We start from the raw sequence: 16,658 nt of genomic DNA on the forward strand, positions 1-16,658 counted from the left end.
ACCCTAACCCTAACCCTAACCCTAACCCTAACCCTAACCCTAACCCTAACCCTAACCCTAACCCTAACCCTAACCCTAACCCTAACCCTAACCCTAACCCTAACCCTAACCCTAACCCAATGCTTTACACACTTGTCGTACTGAACCGCACTATCTCCGTTATCAAAGGTTTTCGCAAAGCGCGTAGTTGGGATAAGAATTGCAGGGGTATTATCGACATCATCTGTCACCGGTGGTGGGTAGTTATATGCTTTCAATAAGTCATCCTAAATACATAAGCTAATAACCTCTCGCCAAGCCGCTGCTTGAAAATTTGAGCAGATAGTGGATATTGTCAGTCTACTGGAGAATATATATATGATATCCCTGAAGTGCACATGTATAGCCACGAAGTATCGGCATTTAGAACCCTTATATTACTTAGGAAGATAAAGTACTAGTAAGCATATGCTATTCCAAGAGGTGGGTCAGATCGATCGATGTACTTGGCTAAGAAAAAAATAAAGTTTGTATCCTTGTTTATTTCGGAGGCTAAGGCGACCGAAACGATCTATCAATCGGCCTTCGCTATTCCTAGAATGTCCGAGACACTAGCGCTATAAAGAGATGCGAGATCAATCCTGCTTTGTTGGGTCTCATAACACTTGTGTAAATGATCAGGGTAATAGCACAAGTATCACCACATCCGATTTAACCTCTGCGTCAGACGTGGTATTCGCATTTACAGACCCGACCGCAAAGGCACCTAAAACAAGTGGGAATGAGACTACAAATAGCAATGAACATAATGTTGTGAGTATATAAGGATACGTATTGGATAGAAGAAAATAGAACCGGCTTTACATTACATCCAGACCCTGTGACTGCCGACATACTTGCGTGTGGAGCAGGGATCAGATACTGTTCTGAGTGATGAAGCCTTGGCATTGATTTTGGTGCAAGGGAGTATTCAGCCAAATTCCAAGATTTTGCTTATCCCAGCGTTCTAAGTTTTGCTTTACCAAGGTCGGTTCGACCCATCGTACAATTCTCGCCCGTCAATCTCGAAACCGGGGACCTTAACTACCTGGAAACTACCCGTTTTGCTGACATCAGCGTTGAAGATAATGTCAACCAGGCCATTAACGCTCTGTTCGACAGAGATATGCGCAGCCTGACTTCCTAGATCAGTCTTCACCCACTGTTTCGCTAGTCAGTCACAGGACGCAAGAGCAATGAAAGAGAACTTACACCTGGGCAAACAGCAATGACAGTAAAGTCTTCGCTTTTGAGTTCGTGTGCATATTGCACAGTAAGCATGTTAAGGGCAGCCTTAGCTACCTTGTAGGCAGGCGTGGGCTGAAACATAAAGTAGCCGGCCATACCGATGGAGCCAAGAGTGGTGGAGCTGCGATGTATGTCAGTACACAATGCAGATGCAGAGACAGAACTGTGACACTCACATATTGATAATCTTCTTCTGGCTTCCTCTCCTCAGCAACGGTAGGAAAGTGCTCGTGACGTTATGGACGCCTATAACGTTGATGTTGTAAGTTTCTGCAAGATCAGACCTAGATGTGTAAGATTAGTCATGAGGGCAACCCAATTGGAAGTATGATCATTACTCACATATGCTCAATGCCGTCCTTAGTGTGGTTCATGATGCCGGCGTTGTTGATGAGTACATCCAGTCCATTGCTGCCGAGGGCTTTCTTGACCGTTTCGAAGGCTTGCTTCACACTCTGCTCACTCGTAACCTCGATAGGGACAAACTCGACACGGCCGTTAGACCCTGCGATCAGTTTCTTCAATGCGTCGGTTTCCTTTCGAGCGCCAGCAAAGATCTTGCCAACTTCGGAAGTAGGCTTGGATGCAAGTAGACCGGCAAGCGCAAGGCCGATGCCTCGGGAACAACCAGTAATGAGGTAAGAAGACATTTTTTTTCAGCTTGATTTATGCAAAAGTCTTTAGTAGTGAGTTTGTGAATGTTGTAAGAAAGATGTTGATTTGATTTGTGAATGAGAAAAGAGACACACTGCATCCGATACTTATAGAAAGCATCTATTTCATCCTGCCACAGTCGTCTTAGTTGTAGACTTGGGAACTAGCTCAAGAGCGATAGATTACAAAGAAAAAACACTAGTCAACTATGTGAAAGTTTCAATCGCATGGTATTGACTAATCTCGCACTTCGCACTCGGGCTTTGTACTTTCCTAAGTCCGTAAACACCAGAGCGAGCTATTAGTACTCCACCTGATTTGAAATGGACGAGTCCAAATTAACTTTAAGTTTTTTAAAGTTAGGTATTTAGTGGAAGGTGGCCTAATTTAGCTCGGACTTACTACTAACGGCAGGATGCCCGATCATTCTTCCACTATCCCCTATCCACTTAAGATTAAGGTACAGAGCTCTAGATTACTCGTATCGACAGGAAAAAGCACGGGATGGGTTTGACTTCTAAATCCTTGTTCTAGGGAACTGGCTATGGATATGATCTGAATAGTGGCATAGTTCAATTCTCAAAAAGTCACAGACACCACTCGATGTAACCGCCCAATTGATATCACCATCATTATGCCTCAATCAATGAGTAGCGTTGTGGACGCATTGCGCAAAGCCATATATCAACTTGACTATTTACAACACGCTGCCTTAATCGCAGTAAAAACACAGTAAATAAAGCTGGTAAGTCGGACGTTCATCAACAGGGCCTCCAAATCAGCTGACCAGGAAGTAATGTCTTGATTCTGGTTCATTGTCCTTATATCATTCAGCCTCTATGGACGAATAAGTTATGTGTCTTGGAAGAGTCTTTGTCCCGGAAGGGTTTGAAAGATCTAGGCAATTGGGTCAAGCGCTTGAGTATTTACCCTTGAACATACCTAGGTCCCACAGGATCTTCAGACAATTGCATCATCACAATGTTTGTGGGGGGCTGGACGGGGCTGAAGTAATGCTAGCGGTCTGTGCTTTGCTCACAATAATAGCAAGCATCGTCCTTGGCCAGGATCTCGGTCTCGGTCTCGGTACTCTTAAGTTTGCCGACAAAAAGTCTACGCCATTTCATGCTAGTGGTCCGAGAGACATGGACTTTGAAAGTTTCCGGAACTTTTTATTTCCACAGCCACCTTCATCTTCGTCGCTACTACCGGCGAGCCGGCGTCCCAGTTTGAATCAGAGAGTGTGAGACATGCTTCCCACGCGTTGACAGACGCGCCTCCAACTCCAGCGAGCGACTTTGAAATAGTTTACGGGCCAAACAACATTACCGGACTCAAAATGGGTACTGCATTGATGCTGAAACCAAGAAAGAAACAGGTTATAATGCTAACTAACAATAATCTGACGATCTCTCGTGCCCTGGTAGATGATCCGTGTATCTCAAGAGCCCCAACCTTGTTCGAGAATCTTTTCAGCCGTTAAAGGCTCAATGTCAGGAAAAGCATCATTCAGTGTCTTCTTAGACTTAAAATCGAATTGGCCATTCTCAAACATAGTGCCAAAGTACGCCAGCATGGATTGAAGCACCTCCTTGGGGACAAAGTCATAGGCGTACTTATGGGCTGGGAGTTCAGTTATCTTCCCCTCCCGCAGCTGCTCAACGGAATCATACGTAACGTTGAATTTAGTCCCTAACGGCGTTAGTCGGGAAACAGAGAAGATCTGTGGGGTAAAAGCGGAATACCCTTTGCTTCCTCAGCAAGCTTGAGGAACTCATTCCAGGTCAGTTTATCGCCGATAACGTACGACTCTTTCTCCCACTTGTCTAGGCCTAGCAGTCTTGCTGTATACCTTGCAACATCAAAACTATGTGTAAAGACCACTGGTACATCCCCAGAACCGGGAATGCCAACAGAGTTGTTTGCAATATCTAGGACAAGGGTAGTGGGCTGGAGGTATGAAGTAACTTTAGGCATGCCAAAATAATCAAGGAAGAAGCCGTTCAAGACGGCAGTCCACTCTAGCGATTTAGTTGTTTCTAGTTCTTCTCGTGACAGAATCTTCCCCGTGGCAGGATAGAAGGAGGATTGTCTAGAGGTGGATCTATATCAGTAGTTGTTATTCGAGCAGGGTAGGGTGGCTAATTAGAATATCCAAACACTCACTCCTTCCCGTAGGTGGCGCCAAATACGCTGGCAATGAATCTCTTGGTGACAGACGACTGTTCGGCGGCTTGGATGAGGGGCAGCTCCGCGTCTGGAAGCGCCGATCCGCCCAGGCCGATCGCAGAGACGAGAGTATCGATGTTGTTTTTCTCGAGCACCTCGATAATGCTAGACACGCTGGAATAGTCCACAGGTACAATTCGGACCCCTAAGGTCTTCTCGAGCCCCGGGTTTTCCTATGGTCGGTCAGGAAAGAATATGGTCATTGAGGTGGAATGCGTACTTTTCTTGACAGAACAATGACCTCGTACTTGCCCAGTGCTACAATGGCTTCGGTGATAGCACGACCAAGGCTGGCAGTTCCACCAGAGACCGCAACGACGGAAGTCATGCTGGAGAGGGGAGGTGTGATAACGGGGTAAATGAGATGGAGGAGGAAGTCTATGCGTCGGGCCCAAGTCGGAGAAGATAGAATATGGATATTGTAAGGAAACTAGAGGATATATACGGATTTGACCGACGGGAGCGGCATCTGTATCCTGCGATTAGTCACTCGTATTTATGGACAATACTCCCACATCGTCCACCATTGCGTCAGACCAATAGTAAATGACGGGCCGTCCTTGGAGTACAAAAGCAGTGTACTATGACCCTGGACCAAGATCACATATGGCGAAGAAGCAAGTGGCTCGCAAGACCAGAGGCCGAACTAAGGCGGGCTCAGCTAGCCAACTGTGGTGATGAGGCTAGCACAGTGGTGTGAGTTTAACGATGGACTTTAGGACCGTGGCAATGACGCAAAGGATTTGCGTGTTGTCATGCTAGATCGGGTAGTAAAGCGTTTAGAGCGAAGAGTATAGTGTCCGCGATTCTTCAGCCACTTATAATTAAATGTGAAAATGGAGTGGGTGGGGTCCTCTGCAGTTTACTAGCAAGGCCTCTCTGGTGTCATCAACATCCTTTGTCCTCTTCATCAATTCTTGCTTATCTATATCTACGCTCAATATATGTATACAGTATAATACAACGCAAAGAGGACAATTCGACATTATTACGCCTATCCAGCCATTCTTGGTTAGCGCTAGCGCTCCGCTCGGCCCCACACGTAGCCATGCAAGTCGGACAGAAACGGACTTTTGAAATTGTCCAGAGGACGAGTACGGAGTAGCTCCACCAAAGTTAACCTTCCAGGCGGAATGAATTTCCCATGTTTACAAGCATGGATCAATAGGATGTTTTGGTATTCCCATAGTTCTTCCCTTTCATTTGCGAGTCCCTTCCCCCCTTCGACAGTATTGTGACTATGACTAGTTGGTCCCGTTATGATACCGCCGAGGAAAGGCTTCCCGATGGCATGATTTCTGTTGCGTATGACGCCGATACGGAGATATACACGTACTGTGATAGTGATGGTGGCATGTGGGAAAGTCCTCGCGGATGCCGGTATGGCCATCTAGCCCGTGTTTCTCCCGACGCTCCAACTCTGCCCTCGATCTGGCTTCCTACCGATGTCGACTACCCTGAACCAGATCTCCTCGACGATTATTCTGAAGGTGATGAAGCCGCTCCATCACACAGAATTGGAACACCTAGCCAGGAGACCTCGACGCTATCGCGCCCAACCGAGGCCAACGGGGCCGACAATCATCATGACAACAAAGTTTCCGACTGTCGAAAGTCCTTTACTCCACAGAAGGCGGAGGGTATACCAAGATCGGTACCGCGAAGCAGCGTTCTCTCTAAACTTTACTCGATCCTGCGGGTTTCGCCTTCAACTTCCCGAAAGATTAAGGGCAACGAACATGAACATGAAGGATCTCGAAGGGAGGTTAGTGGTTAGAAACAGCTGCCTCGCATGTCGTCATCGACTTAGCTGCGGAAGATTTAAACAGAGTTGATGGGGCAGTGAGAGATTCGATAATAGGAGTGGATGGAATGGGGTATGATTTCTGAGAAGTATACAGCTTCAGTGATCTCAGTCAGTCCAGTAATACATATTATGTCTTTAGTAAATTCGATCACCCGCGTACCAGATCTCAAAGTCTGGGTTCACTGTTGTCTCGATTGCTTGTATTTCTGCCCGCGGCGTCATCTTTGTTGATGGGTGCACATGGAATGATCAATGAACCTGGCTACACACATGTTGTCAAGGCCGAGTTTTAGAAATAGTACTATGTTTGTCGTGCAGGAAGGAGAGATGAAGTCAATCTGCGCCAAGATGGTAGAACAAAGGCAAAAAAGAGGTATCAGGGAGGGGAGGAAAACGAAAACAATGTGGGCTATAGGACAGAGTGCGGAGAAAGTAGCGCCGAGGACCAGAAGTGCAACAATGGCGACACAGTAAGCTGTATGCCTCAGTTCCATGTTCTCACCAGAACTAGCCAGCTCATACAATGCAGTTTCGCTTGTCATCGTTTGAATAAGGGGATCTGATTGCCTAGTCCAATTAGTGCACTTGTATATAGCCCGCCCAAGTCTGGGAGGCTCTGGGAACGAGAGCTGTCTTGTTGGCAAGTGACAAGGTTGACTCAACTGAGATGACCATGTCCCACGATGAGCCAGGTGTGTTGTTTTGGGTATCTTTGTATGGTGAGTTTGGATACAGATCCTTTTGGCCATCCGCCATACCATAATCCCTTGATAATGACTGGTACTTGAGGACTTGGCTTAGAGAAACGGCACGGTTAGTCTTTTTTTATCGTGGTCATCCCATGACACGCATTTCATATTAAGCCCTCAGCAAGGACTGCCTAGCTCATAGCCTGGAGTAAGTCAGGCGATCGGGTGCTACAATTCCAACTACTAGGACCCACAGTAATTCATAGCTATTGGCCCGGTATCCATGTACCCTTGCTGACAGCTGACATGCATGTTTAAAAAGCGTGATGCGGCTTCACGACAGATTGTCATCAATCCATAGTTTATTACCTCCAGATGCTGACCTTCCTTACAACACTCAGAAATGGACGCTATAGTCCAGTGGGGTGCGGGTCCAGCGTCAGTAAGCTGTCATTGTAATTATAGTTTTATTTCTAGAGCGCCATAAGCATCATGCTGCTGTTTTGACCGAGATACATAATAACCACCTCGACCCGTTTAAGTGGCACGAGGCAAAGTATGGCCGGCTTACAAGTGCTATGTTCCTGCATGGGGCTGATTATGTTTTCGTCACCATGACTGAATTGCTATAAAAACATCGAGGACAGTGCTCACCGTTCGCCACTCGGTACACCCCTCCATATGGTTCGTGCGCTGGAAATTGAAGAGAGTGCGTAAATGGACAACAGACTTCGATTTTTACTGTACATATGTTTACTTTATAGGCGGGTCTGATATCTATTTTAGGAGGTGAAAATTGCCTCCAAGGCATTTTTAGCTCATGGGAAATTGTATCTCTAAGTATACCGGCTAGTTCCTAGAATGTCCCAGTAGAGACTTTGCAGGGATTTGACACCCAGGATGTCTATCAACCTTTCCTTTCTAGAATACATCGGAATCCAGAATAAATATTGATTGTTGACTGATAAGACCGGCTCTATGACTCTCCGTATGGAATTCCGTCATATGCCATTATTCATACCCCTTGAATCCTGTAAACGATCTTCTACGGTGTACATATTTGTAGGATTCCCACATAGCTCATAGATACTGTGCGACAAACAGCTCAGGAGATTCGGAAGAACTAGTCTGTGGCAAGCCAGAAACCGGTACTCCCTGTGGCATCATGATGAGCGATGGCACATTCCCAAGCGCATTCTCTCTGTCCATAGCACCTGAGTAGGTCGGAGGCATAGTGGAGTAGTTTGTGTGATTCTGTCGTTGAGAATAGAACGCATTCAATGGTTGATTGATGTCCGACGACGAGAATTCGGCTCCTGACAGACTGGAATAGCCTGGAAATTGGAAATCCCCATCTGAGAAGCCTAGATTCGGCACGGATTGCGTTTGCTCGTCTTTTAGAAAGATTTCTCGTAAATTATTGATATAGATTCCGAGTTCGGGCATTGGCCAGATCTCAGTTATGGCTTCGACGAGTGTTATAGGTTTTTTAAGGTGTTTGCTCGCGTCCATATTAAAGTCCGGGTCGGAAGAAGTAGTCAAGTCCTCAATAACAGGTTAGTATAATTTCGTAATAACTGTATTTGGCTCCTTACCAAGTAAAGGGCTATGCAAGAGAGACTGCAATAAACGGAAAAACCAAGCCCCCCTTGCATGCACTGAAGTCCTGCCAGGCTGAATTTATCCACAGTGGCTTCTTGTAGGCGGCATAAAGCTTGGGCAGAGCTATGACAGATCTTCGCATGGTATTTCCACATCCCACTCTCATAGAAAGAATTAGGGGAGGCTAGCATGTAACGGTGATAGAGAAGCAAGGCTAGGTAATAGCAAGTATGCAGGTTACCAATGAAGTGCGAGGGGATGTCAGGGGGTGACCCGTCCAATGGAAATGGAACGACCAAATTGCGCGGTAAATGTTCCAACCAGGTAGTGAGGTTGGCTTCTATTTGCTGTGATTCGAGGTCGAAAACGCAATTATTTTGCTTCCGGAGTCTTGTGTGGACTTCACTCATCTCAGCGATGGACCGTGCCACCTGCGCAAGAAAGGTGAAATTATATGAGGTATAGCAGTCAGGGTCGCCCGATGGAGATACGAATGTTGGTGGAGATAAGTCTTTTAAATCATGTGTGACAGCGTGATCGTACCGACCTTGAGTTCGTATTCGTCAGCTATTATGTCGGCGACCTTTGTTTTCCAATCAATTACCTTGCGGAGCACCGACCATCACTTCACACACGAATATTACCCGCCAGATTTGTGTCCGAAGGCGGCAGTCAGGCAGAATGTGAGAGCATGGACGACCTGCTTGATGATGCTTGAAATGCTCGTCCAAGCCCAGATCTTTGCCCATCTGGATGCACTGAACGACTGTCGTCCAGGAGCGATAGTAGTATCCTTGTCGAGTTACAGCTTCGCGAGCCTTGAGTATCATGAGCAGAGCCTGCAGGGTGCTCAACCTTGGAGCGTCCATGAAATAATCTAGATGTTCTACAACACAGTTAGCTCTTTACATGATCAGTCACCAGTAACTGATGCCGTTTGGAGGAACGTACTGGAAAATAAGGCAAGCCATTGCTGGCCCTTGGTCGACTCCTCCGCTAGTCGTCCGCTGATGGCAAAGATAGCCTCCAGAATCAGCGGAGATATCGATTCTCTATCGGTATACCATTGTTGATAGAAAATCCCCTTGGATAAGACGGGTACATAGGGGTGCACGTGTGTAAAGTACAGATCAAAGTAACGGAGTGCCGTTTCTTCGTCCGGCATCATCTCGAGTGGTATACTAACCTTCCGGCCAGGTGTTGGCATTATAATTGGGAGTAAACTCTCGTGCTCGTCGAAGTCTTCGATAACGGGCACTTCTCCTTGCCTGGTATCTACGTTACTCCTAAGGTATGGAGCTACGTATCAGGATTAGGGTAGTTCTAGGAGCACGCGTGAGAAAAAGTGGGACTCACCTGTCCCTGTAACATCGATAGCGAATGGTCCTAAAACATGTGAAAGGGTAAAGGCAGTATCGCTTTCTTGTTGCATAAAGTTCCTGGAGGGAGCTAATTGCCAAAACTCATTTGTGCTGCCCTCAGCATCATGTATTGCAGCCTCCGAAGGCTCCTCGGCCATTGCGATTTGAGGCTGCGTATGCATCTCCAGAGACTGACCTGACGTATCATCAGCCGCAATGGTGGAAGCATTTGAGGTACCAGCGCCGTGAGGACTGCTCATTCTCCGGCAATGGACTTTGCGCCGGGTGCACGACGAACACGGCCAATTATTAGTCTTTACACCATCGCACTTGATCTTGCGTCTCCGACAGGCTTCGCAAGCCCGGATACCTAGGGTTTGCAGGTTAGTGCATAGATATACAAGATGTGACAGCGGAATGTGTTATCTCCTACCATGCCATCGCCTATGATGTGTCTCCCTACCGTTGACGAAGGTATATGCTGCATTGACTCGTCAGCATGGTTCAACCAAAACCTGTCAAGGTTGATCGTAGCATGAATATCATGCACTCGTCCATGTCTTACTGCGTTTCTCCCTAGTCTTCTCTGGCATGAGTGAAAATGAAGCCATGTTAAATCAGAAGATCATACAAAAAGGAGACGAAGAAGTTGACGTTGGTATGATGCCTGATGCACTCTGCACTTCGGGCCAGGAGATGAGGGTTATATAAGAATACTGGTGGTATCACCGTCAAACCTGAGCTTTGAACGTAGTGTCGTCGTACAAAAATAGCAATGGGTCGCTTTAAGGAAAGCTGAGTGTTTGCCTGAGGTGATGATGAGGGAATGCGCAATGAGAAGAAACAGATAGCGGTTGATAGGCGGCAACGAGATCGGAAAGGGGGGTGGAAGCGGCGTTTTAAATACTTGTAAGCTGACGGAGCAAACGAGGCCCAGACTAACCTAAAATTAGAAAGAAAGGATGTGAGCAGGGGAGACTGCTTGCCTTCCACTGTCCAGTATCGTTGCAGGTGTAGGGCCGCCCTTATCTATCAACTATCTACACTTCGTTTGCTTCGGGTAAAACGGCTGTAGAAATTTCCTGTTCTGTCAAGACTCTTGGTTCATGAGGCGCGCTTCTTATGGTACTATACTACTATAAAGCTGTATTCTAGCAACATAAGTAGGATTGACGATATATAACTATCTGTTGTGTTCTCTTTAAAGTCTCTCGCCGTGCAGAAATACATGAATATTGTAAGAAACAGATCATACTGACAAACGTGTAGTACAATTTATTGGCTGTATGTGGAAGATGTCTGTAGGACGATACCTCATATTTTATGGTAAAGCATTCAATTCGCTTGCTAGTTTATATCACTGGGACTTTTGGTTAAACCAGTACCGTTATGGCGATCGAGAAGAAACAGTCCAAGAATTAAGGAGTATGCATGTTGCCCTAAGTTATGCCTTGTTCTCGGGACTTGCCTATTAACTTTACTTTTGGTGCAGTCTCATACTAACTGTTTTCTCTACAATCAGTTCCATGAGTTACAATGCTTGCGTATCTGTGAGTCGAACAGGTCTTTATATAGCACTTACTAAGTAAGTAGAAGAGGACCGAGATAAGACGGTGATAAATATCAACCGAGGTCATTATCTTATCAAACTCTGAGCTCCTTTCCCTTTAGGTGGATGATTTGTTTTACTTCGTAAGGAAGAATCAAGTCTATCTAGTTATAATAATATAATATGTAGCTGGCTCCCTCCCTAAGCATATCAATCTACGTATAACTAATATAAAGGAAGTTTTAATAATAGACATCAGTACAGGGAATGATAACCATTTGTAAATGCACACGCGGAGAGTCAGCCAGGCATCGATTTTATCATGTTCTTAAGCTTTCCATCTTAAATCCCTTCCCAAGCCACCATTACAGTTTTGATCAGCAGGTTCAAAGCTTCATCAGAAACCAGGTGGGAAGCGGATTCGGAGCGTATCATATATCTATTCTTGCAGAATTATCATTAGATTCTTAATGGTATCTAGTTCAGGGTAATAAGGGAAATCCCTCCTCTCTATGCTCTTTTCTTTAGCCAGTCTTGTACAGTCTTCGATCGGAAGGTGCGGACGTTGTTATTCTGAAGGGTCTCTCCCTTCCCGATTGATTCTTGAAGTTACACATCCAGATATCCCCTGATATACCTTGCCATAACTCCCCTACATTGAGCGTCATTATCCCCGTCCAGAGAGACGATTTTAGACGGTTTTATATAGTTAATTGCGATAAGGAATACGGTAGGGTATCTTAAGGGTCGTCTGCGAGGATGGATCTTATCCTTATTAAGTCTCTCGCCCTATGGTACCATCAGAATAACCTTCTGAAATACAAACATACTGGTCTATAAAATATCCACTTGGTATAATTGCCGTCTCTACGGTCGATTAAAGGCTCGTCAGAAAAAACCACCAACTATACCATAATGTTAAGCATTTATTGCAATGTCTATCTATGAAGGATTTCCTTATTTCAGCGACTTTTACAGTAAGAAATAGCCGTCGAAGTGCGTTTCTATGTTGAATGCCCTACAACATATGATGATTGAAATGTGGGCCTGAGATTGAGGCGGTTGAGGTAGATCTGGAGAATGTCGCGACTTTTGCACGGAAGTGTAGAATTGATTCGGGCAAAGAGCTGGTACTTATCGTGAGCCTTACCTTGATGAGTTAGATACGTTTGGGAGACCCTGCTCTGTGCAGGTATTCACTGATGAGTTTGAACATAAATTGAACCACATAGCTTAAGATCTAACGAAGTATTCTCGCAACTAACAAGTAGTGTGCAGCAATAGTTGACTTGGAGAGTCCATAAAAGAATGTATGCATCGAGCACACAGAAAAGTTCATGCTTTTATTGATGAACCTCATATCTCATACCCTCTCATCTTTCCCTATGTATTTTATCGAATTCAGCGATCAATTTGTCACTTACTTCGGAATTATGCAGCCACATATTCTCTTGGCTGGGCCTGCCTTGGAACTCAATTAGGTACTTGGCCTCATCGCTGCCATGATGATCTTGTTCCAACAGTCTGATCCCACTGAAAAGACCGCCATGCATTGCATGATTCCTTTCAAACTCAATAACTAGCTCGGTACTAATGTCGTCTTGCTCCACCCAGGAATTCTCTTCTTGCGGGTAGCCCTTCCATTGAACGAGGTATTCATTCTTTGACCCTTTCCGCCGAGCTAGCAATGCTTCGACCTCAAATTCATCTTGATCCTCGGTAGTTGGACCTGTAAGCTTCGCTAATTTACTAAAGTACCTAGCCCTGATGGCTGCTTCGGTACGGTCTGGTAAGGCCTTAAAGATCTCGGGCCATCCCGCATTGCGTTGCTTTAAGGTCACTATTGTGCTGTCTTCGGATGAAGTCCAGCTTTTTCTTGGCCCGTTCGCTGATAGCCTGCCAGTTCGAGGTTTGCGCGAAGATAATTTCCGTCGCTTACCAGCCTTTTTAGATATGATATCAAAGGTAGCTAAGCTCAACTCGATTCGTGAGCGGTCGGTTGTATGGGGCGCAAGGTACGGAAGTGAGGTCTCTTCGCAGCGCCCGGTTACACAAAACGTCTTTCTTTCTCCAATTCGAACGTACTTGAGTATTGCTTGATGGATAGGGAATTCTTTGAATTCCGCGTATGATTGCTGACTCTCGTCAGGCTGATATGGGATGTGATACGTGGTGCCGCTATCCCCTCCAAGACTCCGTGGCGGGCAACTCGACCGCGTCGCGTGCTTCAGCTCAGTTCGTGCAGCTCCCCTGTCACTGGTCCTGGAGTCAATTCCAGCGACAGACTGGCAACGCTTACGACAGTGGGTGTGCTCATCGTAATCGTTGTCTCGACATGCAAGCAGACGATTAGCGGTAGAAGGTTTGCTTGACGTCGCAACGCCGCTTCCCTCGAGTGATGGCAATGTCTGTTCGGAAACATTCTTGCGGGCTTTGGAAGGGGCACTATTAATGTTTTGGCTGTAGTGCGACGAACTGGATTGTCTATCTTGATCCGCTGCGACTTCGACGTCAGGTCGGCCAATTATGGCCGTCTTGTCGATCCCTGAGGGCAAAGTACTGGGTTGCATAGCTTGGACCTGCTCTTCCGGTGGACTATGAGCATTTGAATTACCGGGATCCTTTGCTATCCTCTCTAGAAGTTGGTCTGTGGTTCTGTTGGGGTTTGCCAAGACCGGCGTATTTGACCTTGTGGTTTCTGGAATTTTAACTTGTAAAGCTGGCCTGGGTGGCAACGGATCTCTGAGAAATACGCTGTTACTATAACTAGTCGGAGCTGGGTTCCCTAACGTGGGATTTGGCGATGGGGGGATCGGTGATTTGGAGACATTCGTGACTACGGAGACATGACTGAGGCTGCTCTGATCATTCCCAGGGTTACAGGGGGGTTGGCATACTGTTTCTTTCGTTAGCCCTATGTTTTGCATCGATTTGAGAATTCAAACTCTGTCAAAACTCACTGGTCGGTCCCTGCCTCGGTTCTGAACTATGGCGCGTAGAATTGGGTGAGTCATGGGTTCGGAGAGGTACGTGTTGGGGGGGAAGTCCAACATCCGGATATCCTGCACCATGGCTGTCGATTGGCGGCCTGGCTTTGGGTAGAGCTGTAGTAACTCTGGCTGTTAAAGTATCCGCGTTTGTAGCATGGGGAAGCGGAATGCAGCTTGGGGTGGATAGCAACTCATGCGTTGTTCTCCCAAATCTTCCCCGAGGAAAGAGAGGTGATGTTGGTGCGGATTTTAGACTAGGAGGAGGAGGAAGACAAAGAGAAATAGTACGATCTTTGGGGGAGTGATGATGAATGGAGTGAACCGGCTTTTGCGGGAGGGTAGGCGGTTTTGGGGGAAGATGTTGTGTGGTAGAGGATGGCAGGGAGTGTGAAGGAGGGACTGGTGGTAACGAAGGGAGTTGATGTGAAGGGAGTAGGTGACTGAGAGTGCTCTGCTGGGGTTTTCCAGGAGTCGTGGGGGAGAAGAAGAAAACATTATCAAGGTTGATAGGTTTGTAACTACGCTGGCTCAAAGGCGCGAACATGATGCGAAAGCTGGGAGCAATGTATCGTCTGCTTGTCAAGATAAAAATGAGGAAGGAGTTCTGTGAACGCTGGTTACGAAGCGGTTTGATATACCAGTGCGGCAGGTCGACTTTATATAGTGCTGCTGAGCGACCGTCCCATGGCACATGGGCAAGATCGTCGAGTCCAGGTACAATGTTGCGTATGTCGTAACCTGCTTATCGGCACCACGACAGCTTTTGACGCGTAGCATATTCATGCATACCTAACGCGGGCAACACCTTGTTAAGGTAACCAACCTGTAAGAATATTCAGCGTCAAGGTTTTCGATCCTTGCCTTAGCGATTTATACAGTCTTTGTTGGTTCAAGACTTTGGTGGCACTTTTGCGCGGAGGCGTGCCATAAACGTCCACACTTCCGACAGGTAGAAGCCGGAGGAAATCCTACCTCAGAGGAACCAAGCTCCTGACGGTTCTTAAGTCAAGGTATTTCGGAATAATAGTATAACTTGACCATGAGTCTCCAGATAAAGGCGATGACGCAATTAACGGTCGGCATGGAGGGGGGTCAAGGCAGTACCTGATATTGGTACCATAGGCATACGAGAAGGGGCGACTTGACAGCCGCTCGGATCTCTTGAGCCGTGCCTCCCCCCTTACCCGTTCCCATACGTAGGTTCCTTGCGGTGAACCTAGCTCAACCTGTGTTACTGACTAATATGAGAACCTGAATAGTAACAGTGATGCATAAGTCGTCGGCCATCTCCCGCATATCCTCATCGTATATATCCGATACCCTGATACAGATGAGGGTGCCAAGCCATTGATAGTGGGGCCTCGCTCACAGCGCCCATACGGCGTGCAATGCGAAGGATAAGGCAAGTGTGACGGGTGGTGTTTCCAAGGTAATACACTAGTCCCTACTGGGTGTATGTTGGTAGGATTGTAGGATGCAGTCTGAGCGATAACGAAGATGTCACGTCTCTTAATAGTCAATAGAGCGGGTTAGGCGTATTGAGGTAAAGAAGTTGTATTGATAGCTGTTGAGTTAGAGTCTACGAAAGTACTAATGGGTGTTGTTAATATACGTGGTAAGTTATCTGAATGATCACGGTTGAGGACATGATCCTGTGGTTGCGATCACGGTTGGCATTGTGATCCAGCAACTGGGATCACGGTTCCAGTCGTGAGCGTGTGCATGCTTTCCTGCGATAAGATGGAAAGTGGTACACGTGATGTAACCGCTAGGGTCGTAACAGCAAGGCCTAGACTTGAAAATTGCGTATCATCCTCTCCCCACGATTCATACTTCGTCGGCGAGACGTACCGGTCTCTATGGAGAAAGCGCAGACAAACATGTGAACAAAGACTACCGTAGTAAAATTCGCACATCGCACATCCCATATCCCACATCCCACATTCCGCCCAATGGAGTATGGAGAAAAAAACAACCAATGGCGAGCTTGGAAAGGCGCATCAGCGCCGTCGCAGCGACGTCGCCGGTCGGGTTGAGCGTTTCCACCTTGCCCCACAAAGACAACGAGATACGAGCGGAAGCGGTACGCTTAAGTTGGCATGTGCGCTGCATACAGGTGCTACATGCGCAAGGCGAGAGGGAAAAAGACTGAGCGCGAGAGTCGACAGGGGCGAAGGTAGGTGAGATGGGTGGATAAGGAAAAGGAGAGAGAGGAAAGAATAGGCGAGTCTAGAAATAGATCGTTAGGCTGCTCTATAATGGGGCCAAAAGGGGCGGAAGCGCCGATGGGGGGTAAGAAGGGTGGCGCTAGGCCAAACAGGGAAGGCCGCAACACTGATATAATAAGTATAAATACCTTAGGGTTTATTACTATAGTTAAAGATATAATATTAAATAAAGTATTTAATTAATATTAAATAGTTAATATCTCTATATTACTACTTAAAGTAATAGCTAAATTAATTAATATTATAAATAAAATTCCTTATAATAGTTTTAATAGCTTTATTA

General features: G+C 46.4%; 4 protein-coding genes across 4 annotated transcripts; 1 reads left to right on the forward strand and 3 right to left on the reverse strand.

The window, feature by feature from the left end:
• Window positions 1–997: 997 nt before the first annotated feature.
• FSST1_010149 (SDR family oxidoreductase) lies at window positions 998–1,916 on the reverse strand (the record flags this gene model as incomplete). Its single annotated transcript, XM_083233152.1, has 4 exons — window positions 998–1,180; window positions 1,231–1,387; window positions 1,443–1,550; window positions 1,609–1,916. 4 exons carry the CDS (start codon window positions 1,914–1,916, stop codon window positions 998–1,000), a joined length of 756 nt encoding a protein of 251 aa, XP_083079845.1.
• Window positions 1,917–3,361: 1,445 nt separating this feature from the next.
• FSST1_010150 (uncharacterized protein) lies at window positions 3,362–4,477 on the reverse strand (the record flags this gene model as incomplete). The annotated part of the gene is made up of 4 exons (XM_083233153.1): window positions 3,362–3,612; window positions 3,666–4,012; window positions 4,087–4,322; window positions 4,370–4,477. The coding sequence occupies 4 exons, from the start codon at window positions 4,475–4,477 to the stop codon at window positions 3,362–3,364; spliced, it is 942 nt and encodes a 313-aa protein (XP_083079846.1).
• Window positions 4,478–5,389: 912 nt separating this feature from the next.
• Window positions 5,390–5,926, forward strand: FSST1_010151 (uncharacterized protein; the record flags this gene model as incomplete). Its single annotated transcript, XM_083233155.1, has 1 exon — window positions 5,390–5,926. The coding sequence occupies one exon, from the start codon at window positions 5,390–5,392 to the stop codon at window positions 5,924–5,926; it is 537 nt and encodes a 178-aa protein (XP_083079847.1).
• A 1,799-nt stretch (window positions 5,927–7,725) lies between these two features.
• On the reverse strand, window positions 7,726–9,868 carry FSST1_010152 (fungal specific transcription factor domain-containing protein; the record flags this gene model as incomplete). Its single annotated transcript, XM_083233156.1, has 5 exons — window positions 7,726–8,190; window positions 8,241–8,794; window positions 8,852–9,133; window positions 9,199–9,546; window positions 9,604–9,868. 5 exons carry the CDS (start codon window positions 9,866–9,868, stop codon window positions 7,726–7,728), a joined length of 1,914 nt encoding a protein of 637 aa, XP_083079848.1.
• Between the last annotated feature and the right edge of the window lie 6,790 nt (window positions 9,869–16,658).

Source organism: Fusarium sambucinum, chromosome III (assembly GCF_050947815.1).
Source record: "Fusarium sambucinum isolate potato_lamoka chromosome III, whole genome shotgun sequence".
Classification (NCBI taxonomy): domain Eukaryota; kingdom Fungi; phylum Ascomycota; class Sordariomycetes; order Hypocreales; family Nectriaceae; genus Fusarium; species Fusarium sambucinum.